The sequence below is a fragment of the Penicillium maclennaniae genome (assembly GCF_028827695.1).
Source record: "Penicillium maclennaniae strain IBT 15551 chromosome Unknown utg000004l:1.0-3007600.0:1.0-3009580.0, whole genome shotgun sequence".
NCBI lineage: Eukaryota > Fungi > Ascomycota > Eurotiomycetes > Eurotiales > Aspergillaceae > Penicillium > Penicillium maclennaniae.
The window spans coordinates 2348268-2366526 of record NW_026623216.1 but is presented as its reverse complement, the minus strand read 5'-3'; the positions used below and the strand labels follow the sequence as shown (position 1 = coordinate 2366526).

The following is an 18259-nucleotide window of genomic DNA, read 5'->3' as shown; positions in this document are numbered from 1 at the left end:
TGTCAATTTGTGGGCAAACACATTGGCTTGGATGAGAAATCATGAGTGCGTGGGATATAGGTCACCTGGAGCGCGTGCTATACAATGGACCGGACTAGGCCGCTACCACGAATTGACGACCATTTACGCAAAATCACCTTGGAACTATCAAATCTTGAGTGTTAGCTCCACAGATGGGTGCTTCTTCGAAAGACAAATTGACGACAAGTCTCGAAAGGGGTTAACCTAACTTACCCAGGTTTCAGCAATCACAATATCTAACCCCACTGCCTAAAATCATTACGGAGGAAGACATTTTAGCCATGCGCTTACATTTTTCTTACGATTCAAATACTTCGAACAAAAGAGATAAATTGCGGATCCAACATGGAGGACATTGAGACCAGACGGAAGAATGGCCCTTCTCCCATCTCGCGCCCTCCAATGCGCGGAAAAATCTAAACGTACAGGATATAATCACATTTTGGTAGCCCATAGATCAGCCGAGTCCCTCTTGCAGGACCAACAGCCTAAGGGCAACAATTGACAGATTTACCCCGGATCAGTAGGACATGTAGATTTTAGATCGCTACATCCAGGGCGTAATCGTGAGAAAAAGAGCCCAGGAGCCGCCGGCACTGAAAAAAAGGAACAGAACGAAATAATGGCCTCAAAATTGTACAAGCTATCTGGTCTATACACATAGAGTCAGAAAAACATAACGATCGCCAAGACATGATCAGTCGATAGTTGTGTTCTCTAGTTCACCTATGCGTTGAAAGACTTGTTGAAGGCGGAGATGACCTCCTTGAGCTTAGCCTCGGACTCCTTGGTGACCTGACCGTCCTTCTCGATGGTGGACTGGATCTCGGGGTGGGTGCTCTTGAGGTGAGCAAGGAGATCGCTCTCCCACTGGAGGATCTTGGCCACGGGGATGGAGTCAAGAAGACCGTTAACACCGGCGAAGATGAGGGGAACCATGTCGGCAACGGCCATGGGGGAGTACTGCTTCTGCTTGAGCAGCTCGGTCAGACGCTCACCACGGGCAAGGGTCTGCTTGGTGGAGGCATCAAGATCGGAACCGAACTGGGCGAAGGCAGCGACCTCACGGTACTGAGCCAAGAAGAGCTTCAGGGAACCGGCGACCTGCTTCATGGCCTTGACCTGGGCGGCGGAACCGACACGGGACACGGACAGACCGACGTTAATGGCGGGACGGATACCCTTGTAGAAGAGCTCGGACTCCAGGAAAATCTGGCCGTCAGTGATGGAAATGACGTTGGTGGGAATGTAGGCAGACACATCACCACCCTGGGTCTCAATGATGGGCAGGGCAGTGAGGGAACCAGCACCGTGGGTCTTGTTCATCTTGGCGGCACGCTCGAGCAGACGAGAGTGGAGGTAGAAAACGTCACCGGGGTAGGCCTCACGACCGGGGGGACGGCGGAGAAGCAGGGACATCTGACGGTAGGCAACAGCCTGCTTGGACAGATCATCGTAGATGATGACGGAGTGACGGCCGTTGTCACGGAACCACTCACCCATGGCGCAGCCAGTGAAGGGAGCAATGTACTGCAGGGGAGCAGCCTCAGAGGCAGTGGCAGCGACAATGATGGAGTACTTCATGGCATCCTGCTCCTCAAGGGTCTTGACAAGCTGGGCGACGGTGGAACGCTTCTGACCGACGGCAACGTAGATACAGTACAGCTTCTTGGACTCATCGCTACCGTTGTTCCAGCGCTTCTGGTTGAGCATGGTGTCGAGAGCGACAGCAGTCTTACCAGTCTGACGGTCACCAATGATCAACTCACGCTGACCACGGCCGATGGGGACCATGGAGTCGACACACTTCATACCAGTCTGGACGGGCTCGTTGACGGACTGACGGGGCAGAATACCGGGAGCCTTGAGCTGGGCACGGCGCTTCTCCTTGGTGTTCAGAGGACCCTTGCCGTCAATGGGGTTACCCAGACCGTCAACAACACGGCCGAGGAGCTCAGGACCGACGGGGACATCGACCTAGGATGACTTGTTAGAACGGGTTGTTGAGGCTTGGATTGGTGGGATCCAATATCAGACGGACCTCCACCCAAGGGGAGGGAACAGGGGGTGACATACAATCTCGCCGGTACGCTTGACGGTCTCACCCTCCTTGACGAGACGGTCGGAACCGAAGAGCACAACACCGACCTGGCCGGCCTCGAGGTTCATGCACATACCCTTGACACCGGAGGCGAACCTGTCATCATGTTAGATTACCAAGTTGGGAAATGCCAAGACTTTGGGGTGCACGTACTCGACCAGCTCCTCAGCCTGGACGTTGGTCATACCGTGAACACGGGCGATACCATCACTGTTCAAAATCATGGTTAGTTTCTTGTTCGTCGTGTAGTCGTATAATGATTGTTGCGGGCATGTTTGGCGAGATCGAATCCGATAATCGAATTTTTCTCATGCGACCCTAGCGGAATAGACGTACCCGACGGACAGAACACGACCGGTCTCGGCAAGACCAGCCTCCTCCTGAACACCACGGATGCGCTGCTCCAGGATAGAGGAAACCTCGGTGGGCTGGGCCTTGGCCTCGGAGGCGTAGGAACGGACCTGCTTGGAGGCGCCGGAGATGGGGCCGGGGACAGCCGCGCGGACCTGGGGATGAAAAACTTGTCAGCGACGACGCCATTGAGACAAAGGCCGACCATGCTATCCTCAATGGGTGGGACGAGGGTTGAGAATGGATCCGAGGACCAATCGAGCTCAAATTCGAGATGGAATTGGTCGGGTTGTTGATGGACGAGGATGGCCAGGATGGGATGAACTCACCGAGGCGACGCGGCCGGTGGCCTGGACGGCCGCAACGGAGCGGCTGGACTGCCGCAGAGCGTTCCTGAACATTGTGAAGGAGGTTCAGAGGATGGGAGGATGAATTCTCTGAAGGAGATATGTAATTGGGGAGAGGAGATCGGGAAGGGAGGAGAAGGTGTGAGTGGGAAGGAGAGCTTTGTCGTCGGGGGCAGGCCAGGATTCTCAGGACTCGCGCTAAGCCTCTTCGGACACTGGCTTCTCCGATGTGGCCCGTCTCCACGCTGGCCATTTCTTGCGGCTACACGGTGCCATACGCGACCCTCCACAGCTACTATATTACAATTTATATCGATTCCCCTTTCTAGCTCTCTCGTTTGACTCCAAAAATTCCCATTCTTTGTGGTTGGGGCTGACCACTGTGGGCGAGCTGGCCACCAAAGCGGGCCAGCCCTTCCCGTTTTTTTCTCTTCTCGGATCTACGGGTTCCCTGGTCAAGTGACTCGCTTAGCTAATGCGTTTCGTCACGGCAACCGTAGCATTTTATACATTGGACCCTTGACTTATACCTCGTACCTACGATAGAGGCATGTATATAATGCATTATGGTGCGATAGTGTTATTATTTTCCACCTCTATCTGTTATGGTAGACCATGCACCTTACCTTTTAGGTTATTCCTTTCTTCGGTAATGCAGGACGTGCCTTGGGCCGATACCCGAGATTCACCTCGTGCCTTTTCAATGCCAATCCGCTAGGGATTTGCAGACATGACAGACCATATCATTCAAGATTTCTTGAAATTATTTCGTTTCGAAACAAGAGAACGCAACTCGACGGACCATAATCGACGGAGAAACAAAGTCGATCCTGTATCCGCATATCCGCATTCGTCCACTGCCGATCGCTCATTTGGCCCGACTCTTTTGCTGCTTCTGCTGACGGAACTTGGCAATTTCCTTCTCCACATTACTGTCGAAGCGCTGTTTCAGCTCCGGGCGATACCCGAAGAAGAACAGAATCTCCATCCACACGAACAAGGGAGCCAGGAGTAGGGCCTGGACAAGGTTGTCCAGCAATGCCGGAGCCCGCCCCTCGAAGATACCGTGTCCAACGAATTGCGCCAGCCAGGACACGACGTGAATCCCCGCGGCCCAGTAGTTCACGATCGTTCCGTACTCTCCAAGGAGGTAATTTCCGCATGCTGCTGAGCCGATCACCAGCGGTGCGATCAGGCCGCCTGCTACCGGTTCGAGTAATACGTAGAAGATGGTGTATATAAAGGCCCCGATCGTTCCGGCATTGGCAGGGAGGTACTCGAAAGAGATGGCATCGGGAACGCTGAAAAGAGGAGGACAGTTGCAAGCCTAACATTCAATCATCAGTGGTCGCTCCTGGGAAAGGTCATGCCAGCTTACCAAGATTATTCCAGTGAATAGCAAGACCGGTACACATGTAATGTGAATTGCGACGTTCACCTATGCAGTTTATAAGTCCAATACTTCTCAATACTCGTTAACCGGATGTTCCGTACTGGGTTGCTGTGGTAGGCTCCATACTGCGGGAGTTAGCCATGGTCCCGGGTAGTCGAGGGACTCAGATACTTACGAAGAGCAGCTGTTTTTCAAGATGAAGCGCCATATTGATCAGATCGCTGATGAGACAGGGCAGGTGGGCGCTCGGATGGAATTGTTGAGGGGTGGAGGCGTGAGACTACATCACCGCGTATACGGTCGCGCTAAGTGGTGCAATGCCTCGCCATTGACCGTCATGTGCTTGGGCCGAGGATTTGTTTTGGTGTCGTACGGCCCACCAGCTACAGTGATGTCGACGGTAATATTGCGTACTGCGTTGAAATTTGATGCTTTTATTCTCGAAAGATGTATTCTGTGCAATCTAAATGCATAACTAGAGCTTGATATGTTCTCATACCCCAAATTAGCTGGTATCAGCTTGCTTGGTAAAAGTTTCTTTCAGTTGGGCCACGATACATATCCGCGAATGTTGAAAGATGATAATACACACCACTCAAAACACTTACTCAATCTACAATTGCGAAGTACTGAAATCCATGCATCATGCTGGACTTTTTTTCGGCTCTCTGAGCTGGAATGATAGATTCTGCAGAAGAAAAAAATGTTGATGCTTCATGCTCACCTAGATGGTTGAACAGACGGGATAGAAAAATATAGCGGGGAGGAGCATGAATCATACGTTAAGAGACCTGTTCATCAAGACTCTGTAGATTGCCCTTTGGTCAATTCAGTGATTGCTGCAAAGATCACTACACCTGCTTGTCTTTCAATTGAAACATAGTTCCATGTCGCCCTGAGCCCTTCAATTGTTCACGATCTCACGTGACCGATCACGCTGAGTCCCTCATCGGCGGAGACAATCTCAGCTCCAGAAAGCGCGCAGCATCGGTGTATCTGCCTTTTCTTTCCCGGCAGATACCGTATCTGCTCCCGAGTGTCGTTCATTCCTCCGTCTACCCCCGTGCAGTCTTTACCCTCAGTCTTGCCTCCCCTCAGGCCATGACCTATCGTCCGTCAACGACCTCACCCTAATTGACCACGACCCTGCACCTCCGGCGCGCAATCCAATCCCTGAGCTCGCTCCTACCGGTCACTGCAGAGGAAAATTCCCACAGAGCTCGAGCAACCTCTGCCGCGAGGCCGCACTCTGCAACGTCGACGACCTCTCACCTGCCCCCCACTGCGCATTGCAGCCGACCCGTCAACCGCCGCAAATATGTTTTTCCTCAAGGAGGAGACTAAGATCATCTCTCTGCATCCGTCCTATTTCGGACCTAATATGCGAGACTACCTGGTCGCCCGACTCAATGAGGAGGAGGAAGGCCGATGTACGGGTGATCATTTCGTGATTTGCGTAATGGACATGGTCGATATCGGCGAGGGACGAGTGATACCGTCCAGCGGAAATGCCGAATACACGATTAAGTATCGCGCGATTATCTGGAAGCCCTTCCGAGGAGAAACGGTACGTAGTGAAGGCCGGTCTCTGCTCTGAGTTTTGGCTCTCAGCTCTGGCTTTGTGAACTCTTTGCTGACAATGAGAATCGTTAGGTTGACGCCGTTGTTACCTCCGTGAAGCCAACGGGTATCTTCACTCTGGCGGGTCCTTTGTCCGTGTTTATCGCTCGAAAGGTATGGGCGGTCAATCCACCCTGACGATTCCTGTCACTAACAAAGCGCGAAAGAACATTCCCGGTGATATCAAATGGGAGCCGAACACCGTGCCCCCGCAGTATACCGATCATGCAGACCAGGTGATCGAGAAAGGAACCAGTTTGCGCCTGAAGATTCTTGGTGTCAAACCCGACGTGGCTGCGATCAACGCCATTGGCACAATCAAGGAGGATTACCTTGGGTGAGACTATAATTCCATCTGTTGAGGATCTCAATGCTAACACAACTCTCCGAAAGACCCCTTTAATGAGACACGAGCCGCGATACATACCCAACCCTCTTACACTACGAGCTATACACAAGACGAGTCCGCAGAAGGCGCGGCGAGTCTTCAAACACAATGTTCTCGTGGAGACCAAAAAGATCTTTTTCCCAATTGGCGCTGCTGGGAGTTAACACGGATGATGATACTTATCCCATCTTTTGCATGTGATTTCTTTGTTTTGAGTGAGCGAAGCCAAAAACGAATGCAGGCCGACAGCAGCCCTTGAGTAGCCCTTGCATTTCAATATTTCACTCACATATGCATGCTATCAATTGATTTGATCCGAACCAAAGAGTTTGTCCCATGTCCGCAGCTCGCAGATCGACCGAAATCTGGATCCAGACATCCGCTATATTTGCACTTTGCTGTACAGTATTTCGATTTGTACAATACACATCTAGAACTTGACCCATCTCCCTGGGTAATTTTTCTGTCCTTAACTTTGAGGAAAACTCCAACTGTAGAGTAAAAGTTCTAGAAAGATTGGCCAGATCACATATCGACACGCGCCCTGTATCCACTGTGCTCTGCACGTAAATTTTATCATTTTGTGGACAATCCATGCAGACCGAACTAGAACTCCACCAACAACCCTCTCATTCTTTAGGTATTGACCTGGAATTCTGAGATTTTCAGCAAGAGTTGCCCGAGGGATGAGGGTAAACCGTGGCTCTGCGACTGGGGCTTAGCCAGATGCCTGAAACACTGGCGCGTTGGGCGGGTTCCCCGTGCGCCTGATTTATTTACCATTCGTCTCGAGTGCCAACGGGTGTCCACTTAGGTAGCCGGTACCTGCGTCTGTATGGAGCAGCTTATACATTTTGCAAGTATCTGATACGTCAAGTCGCGTCGACGCAGGCAAACAGTAACACCTTCCCTAGCAGTTCATCCCGATAGTCAACCTTCAAGTCTCGGCCCCGTAGTTTCCCCTCGGCTTGTTTGTCTCATTCTCCTCCCCCCTGATATCCTCCCGATTTCTCCCTTCTCCCATTTTCTTGTCCGGCACCGTTGGGACTAGCAATCATGACTTTTCTTCAGGATAGCTACAAGAAGTTGCTGAACAAGGGCAATGCACCATTGGCCGCCAATGTGTCGCTAATCTATGTCCCCACCACCACTCGCATCGATGGCGCCGACGCGGTCGCTAGCCATGTGAGGCGTCAAGCGTCAATCGTGGAGAAGCAGTCTGAGGAGATCATCAATGTCATCGAGAGCTCCAACGCGTTATGCCTCGATATCGAGGTCACCCTAAAGTTCAACGGTGGCGGTGCCTATCTTCCCGCGATGGACGATAATTTCCTGGCTGACAGCGTCGCGAACATCTCCACGGTAAATTTCCCAAAATCGCGTTTCCATGGTTTCTCCAAAGTACGATCTCCGCTAATGCAGCTTCCTGCAGCTCCACATCGTCCAATTCAACGCCCAGAACGAAATTCAGCAGGTTCGAATTTACTGGGATCAAGCTGCGCTCCTCAAGGCGGTTCAGGTGATTGGTAAGAGCGCCCGTACTTGGCCCATTCGCGATGGCAAGGAACAGATTCGACTCCTCAGGAACGCTGCGACACAGAATTCCGAGGCCCCTGCCCAGGCGCCGTCGCAGGGCAATGACCTTCCTTCGCGCCCTGCCTCGCCCGGCAAGCGATACATCAAGGATCCGTACGCCGCAGACTCCCTCTTCGATCTCCTGTCCTCCAACCACACCGAGGCTCCTCATGAAAGCGAAGAGGAACCCCGGAAGGCCGGCCATAATGGCAAGCGATACATCAAGGACCCGTACGCCGCCGAGTCTTTAACAGAGCTTATTTCGCCCACTAAGCCGAAGGTTTCTGCCGTGGTGCGCCCCTATGGCGGTGCTCGGCCTAACACGCGCTCTTACGGTGATTTGTTCGTGACAGACGACGATGATGAGATCCCTGGCACACCATCAAAGGCCGAGCGCGTGACTGCTCCTAGGGCTGGTTCTAGATTCCAGGGAAGCCGTATCTTTGAAGACGATAGCAAGGTTGAGGAGCGTGCGTTCTACAAGAGCGACCCCAAGAAATACGACCACTTCCAGATTGGCGCCGACGATGCGACCCAAGGCAAGTCCGAAGATCGTGCGTACTACAAAAGTGACCCCAAGAAATATGACCACTTCGAGATTGGCGCCAACAATGCCGATCTGGAGGTGAAGCAGGAGCCCCAACGTGCTCAATCGCGCCAGCAGGCTCATTGGGACTTTGACGACGTCGCTACCCCCAAGCCCAAATCTACCGACGAGGCACGTTCCTTTGGCTATAGCGGCGGCGAGGCTGACTCCCCACCGGCCAGACCGGCCGTGCACAAGCCACGCCGAGACGCAGACAAGCACTTCGACATGACCGACGACGAAACTGGTGGTGACGCTGACCGCATCATCAGCTCCTATGGAAACCGCGGCAAGGGTCTGTACAAGAACCGTCTATTCGACGAAGAGAACGGCGCGTCGACCCCTGGCCAGTCTAAATCGCAGAATGAGCCTTTAGGCGTGACCGGCAATAACGCCAGCCGAAAGAACAACCTCGACGCTCACTGGAAACTATCCGGCTCACCCACACCCACTAAAACAGAAAGCGAGAAGGTCAAGACCATCTCCTCTGACCGTGCCGCGTCAATCAAACAGATGGAATCATCCTGGGACCAGGAATTCGAAAACTCTCCCGAAGCCATCCGCCCAGCCACACACCTTCACAATCCCAAGGGACACAATCAGCCCAGCTGGACCTACGGCGATGAGTGAGCTCGCTTGCATACGCGTCTCATTTTACCACAACATGCTATGCACGGCCTACCTAATCACGAGCAATGTGTACTGATACCCTCAATCATCAAAAATATCATAGGCCAGACGGGTTGCACATGGAATCTTCTGGCCTTACTTCCTTTCTTGTCACCCCCCCTTTTCTTTTCTTGTCGTCGCGCCAGGAGTGCCTGTCTTTCGAGAGTGTTCCTTATTTTTCTTTCTCCGATTCTGTACGTAGCTGTTGTGCTTGCAGTGGCTAAATTGCTAGGCTGCTTGAATGGGGGGGGTTTTCAATAGGAATTTGACTATGTCATCCTCAGATTGGTGCGTACAGTACCTTGATGTGTAGCATGAGATTTATGTTCAAGATATCGTCGAAGGCGATGGATCTATTGAGACAAGTTCTGAAGGATACACAGTGAAAGTCCACATCATCGTCGGACCAGGAATAGAGCACAGCAAAAGGGATAACAACCGGTGGTGATACACTTCCCATGACATATTCGAGGTCATATCCAAGGAGACATTGGAAAAGGAACAGAAGAAGTCTAAGTAGAGCTCCGTGGCTCCTACCTAGAACGAGGACCTCAGGCTTCAATGAACTGCATAAAGAATGGGAGATTGTATCAACAGGGCAAGATAAACTATCAAAAAGAGCCACCACCAATAACACGAATGCCTATAACGCCGCACATCATGTTGATCCATATCAATATCCAGTTCACCTCAAAATTGCTATGAAGCCCAAAATCCCAATTACGATTGCTTATACCCGTATTCGAGCTACTCAACACTTGGTTCGAACGCCTGGAAGTAGTCCTCGGAAAGATTCCACTCTTTAAGCGCTTGAGTCTCGATGGTGTCTTCAAGGTCATTTGGGCTCTAAGTAGGGGATTGTCTTGCGGGGGTCAGTGAAGGAGACTACTTTTGATATTGAGCTGCCAATGCAGCGGGCTTCTGACGGTGTGAATTGCCTGGTAAATGTGGATCTTTCATATTGCCATCAATCGAGATCAGACCCTATCCACGGGTAGAAGAGATGGAAGGAAATTTCATTAGACCTGATTCGGTGGAGATGATTACCAGGAAACGAAGCTCAGGGAGCGTGAGCGGACGTCGATTGTTTTGGACGGGGCATGGGAAAAACTAGGTGAAAGACACGAAATTCCTATTACCTACTTGGATGTTTAATCTAGAAGACAGTCGACAGAAGGTCATGGATATGTTGAAAGCGCACAGAAAGGTAAATGTATTTAATGTATTCTCTCTACTATGTAAAACCCGGAAATAGAAAATAGAAATACAAAGAATCAATAGAAACAAACAGACCTACTCTTCGAGGCACAGCCATCGACCGCCAATTCTCAAAATGGAAGTATGCAGTGGTCATCAGAACATCGGGATATAACAGGGATAAAAGAAACAAAGCGAATGCTCAAGGCATGAAGAATCAATACCGAGCCTTGCGATGGGTATCTGCGCTTCCGGAACGCCGTGCACCGCGAATGAGGGGAATATGAATAGGGGCGCCGGGCGATATGCGAGTATGTATGTATGTTAAGAGCGAGCGGGCGTAGAATGGTGCATATGGGGGCTGGTGGCATGGTTAGTCTTGGGATGGATGTTTCGGCCTCAAGGGTGTGATACTTTGATCAATGGTTTATTTGCTGGGTTCCTCGTGTTTCTCCTTGTATTTCCGCTGTTTTTCCATGTCGTTGATTTGGATAGCCCATCTCATTTGTGCTTGCACTTCTTTGATTGATGCAAGGGTTGCTTCAATGCTGTCGTTGTTGGCGTGAGAGCGCTCGATCTCTCCGCGTAGCTCATCGTCCTTTAAGGTTTTGTAGTCGGCATGGCGCGCCAGGAGTTTCTCATTCGTTTCTCTCAGATTATCAATCTCGCGGTTCTTTTGCTCGGCAATAACGTCCAGCCGGTCAAATGACAGATGTTGGGTTTTCTGTGCCTGTGCCAGGGTCTGCAGTTCCGCAAAAAGTGTCTTGAATCGTTTGCTGAGTTCGGCTTTGTCGCGTTTGGTCGTACTAACGAGCACTTCGTACTGTGTCTCGTGGAATTTGGCGATCTCTTGCATCTTTGCTTGCTCGCGGTTGTGACTCTCGCGTTCGTCTTGCATGGTCTGGTTGGTCTTGCTGGCGTTGGCATCCGCATCTTGGCGCTTGACCCGCTCATTATGCAGCTCGTTACGCAGCTCCTCCACTTTCTTGTCTTTGCGGGCGATCGAATTGAGATTGGTCTCGTGGACTTGCTCCAGGTTTCGAACTCGCTCGCTCATATTTTGCACTTGAATTTTGAGGGTTTCGTTCGACCGCTGCGTTTCTTCCGCGCGCGACCGGTACATGTTGCATTCTCGGGTCAAGCGTGCGATTTCCTCCTGGAGGTTGTGAATGACTCGTCCTGACTTGCCGGTGGCAGCCGCATGGCCGACGGCCGACCATTCTGTTGGTGCTTCGGTGTTCAGTTCGGGGCTTGTGGGTGCATGGGAGGGCACAGAGGCAGAGCCTTGGGAATCTTTCAGGGATAGAATGAGCATTGGGGCCGAATACAACATAGAATGGGACTGACCTCTGAGGCCATCGGCGGCCGTAGATCCGTCTTCAAAAAAGCCGTTGAATTGGTGCATGTTCAATTGAGTGTCCACATGGGAGAGATTGACTTGTGGGGCTTCTGCAGAGATTATGGAAAACAAGTCAGTAATGCTGTCGAGGCGTGGATGTGAGGTCAAGCGGCGCATGGCACGCCCCAGACTCGCCATGTTGACGGCCGGGGCTCGCTGTTTCCGGAAGCACGATGATAGGCGGGGACCAGAAGAAAGCGCAGGTGGACAACACGAAAGACCAGATCACTTTGCATACCTTTATCAAATGTCAGCTGGGCCAAATGGGTGGTCGTGGCTTTATTTCGGCGCTTAATCATCGCCGAGACTCATTTGAGGTCGCGACGGGTTTCGAGCTTAACGTGACATCGATGAAAGCCTCAAATAGGACAATATATACCAAGAGGGTACTAGTAGTGGAGGGGTGACGCGAAATAATCTAGCGCTGTGCAGAGAGGTTGGAGGTTGAAGGTGGATAATTCATGGAGCTTTGTTTCGGGAACGAATTATTGACTTTCAGGAACGCTCCACCGCCGAGCTACTTCTGGGATAACATCATCGTGAACACCTCGACATGCTTTCATTACCTCTCAACGCCAACCAAAAGCCACCTATCGATATCAGGGGGTATTGGGTTTATATACATGAAGCTCTGGAATGATTTTGCCCATACATTCAACCAATTCACCCTCTCACCTTTACTGGACCAGATAGACCAAAAGACTAAGAGCACCACCAACGAGGCTCATAGAGTACTGGAAGGATGAGGCAGCATTTTGAACACCAGCACTGTGCTTGGCCTTCTTGGGTGTGGGCTTGGCGGTCATCAAGGGACCGTCGGTAGTGACGGTGCTGCTAACAACGGAGGTAGATGCCGGGCTGCTGGAGGGAGTGGCCGATGCGGCGGAGCTGATCAGGGGCTTGCTGGTGACGCCAGTGGTCTGAGTAGCATTTGTGGTAGTGCCGGTGGTCATGCCAGAGCTGGTAGCGGTGTCGGTACCGGTGGTGGTGGCATCACTGGTCGCGGAGGTGCCAGAAGCAGTAGTTCCCATGGTGGTAGTTCCGTCCTGGGTAGTATCCGAGACAGAGGGAACTGGAGCACCAGCCCTGAGCAGAGCGGAGTAGTTGCGCTGACCACCCTGGCTGACCTGGAAAGCATAGGTTTCACCCTCCTTGACGTTCTTACCGGGAGTCCAGGTGAAAGTGCCATCCTTGGCTTGAGCGGTCATGACCTCCACATCACTCAGATTACCGGCGGAGCCCTTACGTAGAGTCAAGGTCACGGGCTATGATATATCAGCATCCATCTATGATATTAGGCACTGTTCATGGTACCTGGTCAGGAACGGCACCGGCCCATGTCAATGTGACGGGCTTGCCAGCCCGGACATCCTTGGGCCAGCTGGTGAAGGCCAAGGGGTCGGCGGCGAGACCCAGAGCGAAGAGGGTAGCGGATACGCCGAGGACACTGGTGAAATGCATGATGCTGAAAAAAAAAAAATTAGAGCTAGAGGTATGATATTAAAGAAAGTAAAAGTATCAGTGCCCTGGGAAGTTGTCGACGAGTCAAGACCGATAAAAAGAAAAGCCAGGATATCAGTGGCGCACGACGATTCTTATCCTCTCGTAAGAAGCGCTGTGATATCGCCCAGGTGATGGTTGCCCATGTTGATACTGACTGTGTACTGGGAGGGAATGTGACATTCCGGGGCGATTGAACCACCATCTATGAGTGGTGGGCGAGGTATTTCCATCTATTTGTTTGGGGAATGCTTCAGTAAACAACTGAGATTCTTCCCATGAGTGTTCGTTGAAAGATGTTAAGACTTGCGATGCCGCGATGGATGGCACCGATTGTTCGGCTCTGGGATGCGGCCTATAGCTTCGCGTGACTGCCCAGTCCGAAAAACAGCATCAGGTAACTACTCTAAACCGCCCAGAGTTGATAGCTACAGAATTGCTTAAATAAGCATGCCATCCCTTCCCGAGTGCCCCGAATCAAGATACCATAGTATCGAGGTATAGGGCTATAGACCGAGCCCGTTTAAATGGGGCCAATATTTTCGTGCATTTCTCGAACCAAGTGTGACCCTATAAATCCATACCAAGGGGTAGCCGAGTCTTGGTGATGGTGAACGTCGCTGAGATAGAGCTTGGTCGATCATATAAGCAAGGGCGGCCATTGACATCTGCACTGTCCACTGCCCGGAGGAGAAATCTTTCGTCCAAATCTCGAGCGAGTGTCTCAATTGAAGCGATCGCGTGCCTATGTCCTAAGATCGACGAGTCTATTCCATACGCTGTTGATGGTGATCGTCATACTTCTATCGGCCAGCATTGAGTTCTATGAATAGTCGAAGTTGACAAGATCAAATCCTAATCATAGACGATGAAACAAGATCAATTCGATATGATGAGAGCATGTTTTGATACGGGATTATCTTGCCCAATCTGGCAATATGCAAAGTTGGATAGCAGCTTCCTTGACCGCAAGTCCACTGCGACTCGAGTTTGACATGAGCTTCAATGACTGCCCAGATACACTCATTGAAGCATTGTTGTTATTGCTAATACCAAGTCTCACATTGAGCCATACGTTCACTCACTACCCCACGGATCAAATTCAAAACCAGATACCTTCTCTATACACACCGATGCCAGACTGCCAACGAGCAAGATCCTCAGCCCCAGAACCAGACACTGATCCGGGCTCAACCTCATCTTTATTCCATGAATTATCCTCAGAACCAGCCCACTTGTCACGAGAAACACGAGCTACAACACTCAGCTACGCATACTCATCCAGCTCAGGTCTAACCTCAACTGTCCTGTCATCAACACCATCCAGCGGCCACTTCCGCTACTACACGACATCACATTCTCCAAATCCCCTCCTTGACCCAGACACTAGCCCCGGTCACTCTCTTCTAACACACTACCACCTCGAGTCCCTCAATCAATGCCGCCTCAGCGCCCTATCCTCAATAACAGTCTGCCACAACATGATAACAACTCTGGAACTTAGTCGCATAACAGCCTCCCGCGTCGGATCCGCCATCTGGTACTCCTTCTGGGACAGCCTGTACACCCGTGAGACCCTGCAAGTAATAACAGACTTCGTCAATCAAGCCCGGCGACGAATCGATTCCCTCTTCAACAAAACAGCAACCCGCCTCCATACAATGCTCAATCTCATCCATACTTCCGTCCGTTTCGCTGCGACTGCGGCGCAGATCATCTGGGAAATGGAAATCATCGAGGAGCACGCTTACTGGGAGCGTGAACACCGGCGACGCAAGGCTGCTAGGATTCTCGAGAAGATGCGCGCGCATATTCAGAATGCGACGTGTTTAGTTATTGATGAGGACAAGTTGACGGATATGAAAAGGGGAATTTTCAGTCTGGATGTGCTGTGTGATTATTATCCACATACGCTTGCGGATGGCCATACAGCTGTTGTGTTGCCGGTTGGTGAGCCTGAGTCGCTGCCGTGTTTACAGTATGATCCGAGTTTGGATCATAGGAGTGGCACCGTGTTGATACATAATGCGAGGCATTATCGAGTCGCGCCTGGGTATCGACCCGTTGGAAATTATTATCTTGATTCGACGAGATTGGTCTAAGTGGTCGTCGGCCAATAGGCATGGAAAAGTTGGGGATGATCTTGTTGATGCTACTGACTTGCACTTCTTCATTCCCATGGGAAAGCTTCTCTTTCTTTAGTAGATAGCTCAGGTGGACTTTCTTTTAATGACTGGCATGTCATGGAACAATGGAATTGTTGTACAGAACCTCAAAACGCCCGTCTAACTCATGGTGTATATGCAAAATCAGAAGTCCCACAGTCCACGCATGAAGCTGCCCGGACCAGAGTCCACACCGCCATCTTCGACAAGCATGCGATCTGTGAAGATACGCTTGGGAATCTGGTACTCCACAACTGGCGGCTTGCGGAGCGGCTTCTCGCCTGTACCCAGCTCTCCGGATAACATGCCCTGGTACGTGTGGTCCAAGAAATCCTCTAGGTTATACGCCTGCTTTGTAAACTGCTCCGAAATAATGCGGGCAATAGCCGCAACATTGGGGTGGTAGTGAGATTGTAGGGTCTCAATTTCCCACAAACTGCTCTCGATGGCATTTGTGTGCAGGGGATCCAACTCCGACATGTCGAAGATATCGTCCATTCCGCGCGCTTCAATATCAGCTGCTAGCTCCTTGTCGCGGATCTCGCGGTGCATCATGAATGTGCAGGTGGGGTGGCTCTTGAAGAGGTTGTACATGAACGGAACAATGACCACAATTGCGGACGGAGGGGCGTTCAAAGCCAGGCGTGAAAGACGCTTGATGAAACTTGCGACGAGGGCGGCAGGAAGATGGGTGGAGGAGAGGAAGGTGTTCAGCAGGCGGAAGAAGCGGGAGCGGTGCTTGGAGTGCAAAAGCTCTGCATCCAGGAGGGAATAGAGCTTTGCGTAGAACTGAGGATAGTCGAGGTTCTTGTGTTGAATGAGGTAGAAGAGACCCGACAGAGCGAGGAGGGAGGTGGCGCCGCCCGCGTTGTATGAGTCCGTCAGGAAATCCATCAAGAGCTCTGGTCGGCTGAGCCATGGCTCGATGGAGTGCACCATGATGCGGAGAAGAGATTTGCGCTGCGCCTGGGAAAGATTGTTGCGGAGGATGGCCAGCCATGCTTCCTGGGCTCGCTTCTTATGGGCATTGACGGAGTGGATGCGCTTGTTGGTGGCGGCGGGCTCCACGAAGAAGGTCTCGAACTTGTGGGTTTCGCTGGGGACGTCGCCGCAGGCGGAGAGGAGAGAAATGAGGGTTTCGAGGGTGGTAGAGCTTCGGCGGGTCTCTGCATATTCACTATTTCAAGTCAATAACCTGTATACTTCCGTTTCCAAAAGTAGTACTTACGATACTTGCACGAAGAAATAATATCTGATGTCTTCGTACTCCTTCAGATACTTTGAAACAAATTCGGTCTGCAAGTCCTGACCATCCTGAGCTTCAACGATAGCCTCGAAGATTTCACTGAAAAGAGTATTCCAGACATTGTGCTCTGCTCCCGGGATATGTGTAATGCGTGCCTTCAACATGCGCATAGCCAAGCTCAGAGCAGTGACTTGAGAATCGATGTCGGCTTCCCGCATGATTGCCATCAAAGCCCTCTGATATTCCAAGGCCCGCTCCTTCAGCCATGCCACCACGATCTTCTCATTCTCAGCGGCACGGCTTGAATCAACAAAGTTGCCCGCGGCAATCAATCTGCTGAACACTCGGCATAAAGAAACTGCGACAGCAAGCTCGGGCTTTTTAGCTGAGGGTTCGACATTCAGCATGGAGATCAGGGTTGCGATATTGTTGTAGTATTTGCGAGACTCCGCAATTTGATTCTCAAGCTTTTCAATTGTAACAGTATCGGCGCCTTCCTCAGCGACCGCACGGCGCTTAGACGAGGGAGCACCATTCTTGGAGCTCTTGCGCTTCTTGGAGCCGTTCAGCTCAACGGGCGCAGGCATTTTGGGCGTGAAAACCAAGTCGCTGGCGTGATCTCAGAACTTGTTACTTTTTTCTCGGCTGCGATTTTTCGAAGATCGGAACCGGGTTTTTCCGCGAGTCTACGCTAGCCTTTAAACGGTTAGTGTTTGCAAGCCCGTCCTAGCCGTCCCGACTTCAAGTCTCCTCTTCGGTTCACCCTCACATATTCAAGACCTCTCTCATCTCCAACAATGGCTTCGCGTCTTGCTAAGAGTGCCATGGGTACGCCGCTCTCGACCTCGCCAATTCGATTCGCTTCTTCCAGATGCTGACTTCACCCCTTAGGCGCCGCCCGGCTGCGGCCGACCATCGCTGCCCGCGTCCCTGCCGTCTCTATTCTGACCTCGACCCGCGCGGCCACCACTCCCGCTGAGAGCCCCGAGAAGAAGGCCCAGTCTATCCTGAACGCCATCCCCGGTAACTCGCTGGTGTCCAAGACCGCCACTCTATCCGCCGCCGCCGGTCTGTCCATCGCCGCCATCAGCAACGAGCTTTACGTGATGAACGAGGAGACCGTCGCCGCCTTCTGTCTGCTCTCCGTCTTCACCGCCGTTGCGAAGTATGGTGGCCCTGCTTACCGCCAGTGGGCTGAGGGTCAGGTCCAGAAGCACAAGGACATCCTGAACGCTGCCCGTGCCGACCACACCAACGCTGTCCAGCAGCGCATTGACAACGTCTCCCAGATGTCTGGTGTTGTCGAGGTCACCAAGCAGCTGTTTGCTGTTTCCAAGGTAACATACACTTGATTTGGATGTCTGTCTGCGGAATCCGGTCTGACTTGTTTTACAGGAAACCGCCCAGCTGGAGGCCCAGGCCTTCGAGCTCGAGCAGCGCACCGCTCTGGCTACCGAGGCTAAGCAGGTTCTTGACTCCTGGGTCCGCTACGAGAGCCAGGTCAAGCAGCGCCAGCAGCGTGAGCTTGCCGAGTCCATCATTGGCAAGATCCAGAAGGAGCTTGAGAACCCCAAGGTTCTGCAGCAGATCCTCCAGCAGAGCGTTGCCGATGTTGAGCGTGAGTTTTCGCTCGTCTTGTAGCTTGATTGACTTGTACTAACGCTGAATAGGCATCATGGCTGCCAAGGCTAACTAAATGGT

The 18259-nt window shown here is 51.8% G+C and overlaps 9 protein-coding genes across 9 annotated transcripts; 4 read left to right on the top strand and 5 right to left on the bottom strand.

The window, feature by feature from the left end:
• Window positions 1–747: 747 nt before the first annotated feature.
• On the bottom strand, window positions 748–2874 carry N7477_005024 (F1F0 ATP synthase subunit alpha; the record flags this gene model as incomplete). The annotated part of the gene is made up of 5 exons (XM_056966687.1): window positions 748–1998; window positions 2098–2218; window positions 2276–2332; window positions 2459–2628; window positions 2803–2874. 5 exons carry the CDS (start codon window positions 2872–2874, stop codon window positions 748–750), a joined length of 1671 nt encoding a protein of 556 aa, XP_056823468.1.
• Window positions 2875–3688: 814 nt separating this feature from the next.
• On the bottom strand, window positions 3689–4421 carry N7477_005023 (2-hydroxy-palmitic acid dioxygenase MPO1; the record flags this gene model as incomplete). Its single annotated transcript, XM_056966686.1, has 4 exons — window positions 3689–4147; window positions 4199–4258; window positions 4315–4338; window positions 4389–4421. 4 exons carry the CDS (start codon window positions 4419–4421, stop codon window positions 3689–3691), a joined length of 576 nt encoding a protein of 191 aa, XP_056823467.1.
• Window positions 4422–5531: 1110 nt separating this feature from the next.
• On the top strand, window positions 5532–6174 carry N7477_005022 (DNA-directed RNA polymerase II subunit RPB7; the record flags this gene model as incomplete). The annotated part of the gene is made up of 3 exons (XM_056966685.1): window positions 5532–5780; window positions 5867–5947; window positions 6001–6174. 3 exons carry the CDS (start codon window positions 5532–5534, stop codon window positions 6172–6174), a joined length of 504 nt encoding a protein of 167 aa, XP_056823466.1.
• A 1103-nt stretch (window positions 6175–7277) lies between these two features.
• On the top strand, window positions 7278–9012 carry N7477_005021 (uncharacterized protein; the record flags this gene model as incomplete). Its single annotated transcript, XM_056966684.1, has 2 exons — window positions 7278–7583; window positions 7654–9012. The coding sequence occupies 2 exons, from the start codon at window positions 7278–7280 to the stop codon at window positions 9010–9012; spliced, it is 1665 nt and encodes a 554-aa protein (XP_056823465.1).
• A 1663-nt stretch (window positions 9013–10675) lies between these two features.
• On the bottom strand, window positions 10676–11785 carry N7477_005020 (uncharacterized protein; the record flags this gene model as incomplete). The annotated part of the gene is made up of 1 exon (XM_056966683.1): window positions 10676–11785. One exon carries the CDS (start codon window positions 11783–11785, stop codon window positions 10676–10678), a length of 1110 nt encoding a protein of 369 aa, XP_056823464.1.
• Window positions 11786–12324: 539 nt separating this feature from the next.
• N7477_005019 (GPI anchored serine-threonine rich family protein) lies at window positions 12325–13108 on the bottom strand (the record flags this gene model as incomplete). Its single annotated transcript, XM_056966682.1, has 2 exons — window positions 12325–12912; window positions 12962–13108. 2 exons carry the CDS (start codon window positions 13106–13108, stop codon window positions 12325–12327), a joined length of 735 nt encoding a protein of 244 aa, XP_056823463.1.
• Window positions 13109–14628: 1520 nt separating this feature from the next.
• On the top strand, window positions 14629–15249 carry N7477_005018 (uncharacterized protein; the record flags this gene model as incomplete). The annotated part of the gene is made up of 1 exon (XM_056966681.1): window positions 14629–15249. One exon carries the CDS (start codon window positions 14629–14631, stop codon window positions 15247–15249), a length of 621 nt encoding a protein of 206 aa, XP_056823462.1.
• Window positions 15250–15456: 207 nt separating this feature from the next.
• Window positions 15457–17145, bottom strand: noc4 (ribosome biosynthesis protein NOC4; the record flags this gene model as incomplete). The annotated part of the gene is made up of 2 exons (XM_056966680.1): window positions 15457–16489; window positions 16541–17145. 2 exons carry the CDS (start codon window positions 17143–17145, stop codon window positions 15457–15459), a joined length of 1638 nt encoding a protein of 545 aa, XP_056823461.1.
• Window positions 17146–17355: 210 nt separating this feature from the next.
• On the top strand, window positions 17356–18254 carry atp4 (F1F0 ATP synthase subunit 4; the record flags this gene model as incomplete). Its single annotated transcript, XM_056966679.1, has 4 exons — window positions 17356–17386; window positions 17450–17895; window positions 17954–18176; window positions 18229–18254. 4 exons carry the CDS (start codon window positions 17356–17358, stop codon window positions 18252–18254), a joined length of 726 nt encoding a protein of 241 aa, XP_056823460.1.
• Window positions 18255–18259: the final 5 nt, after the last annotated feature.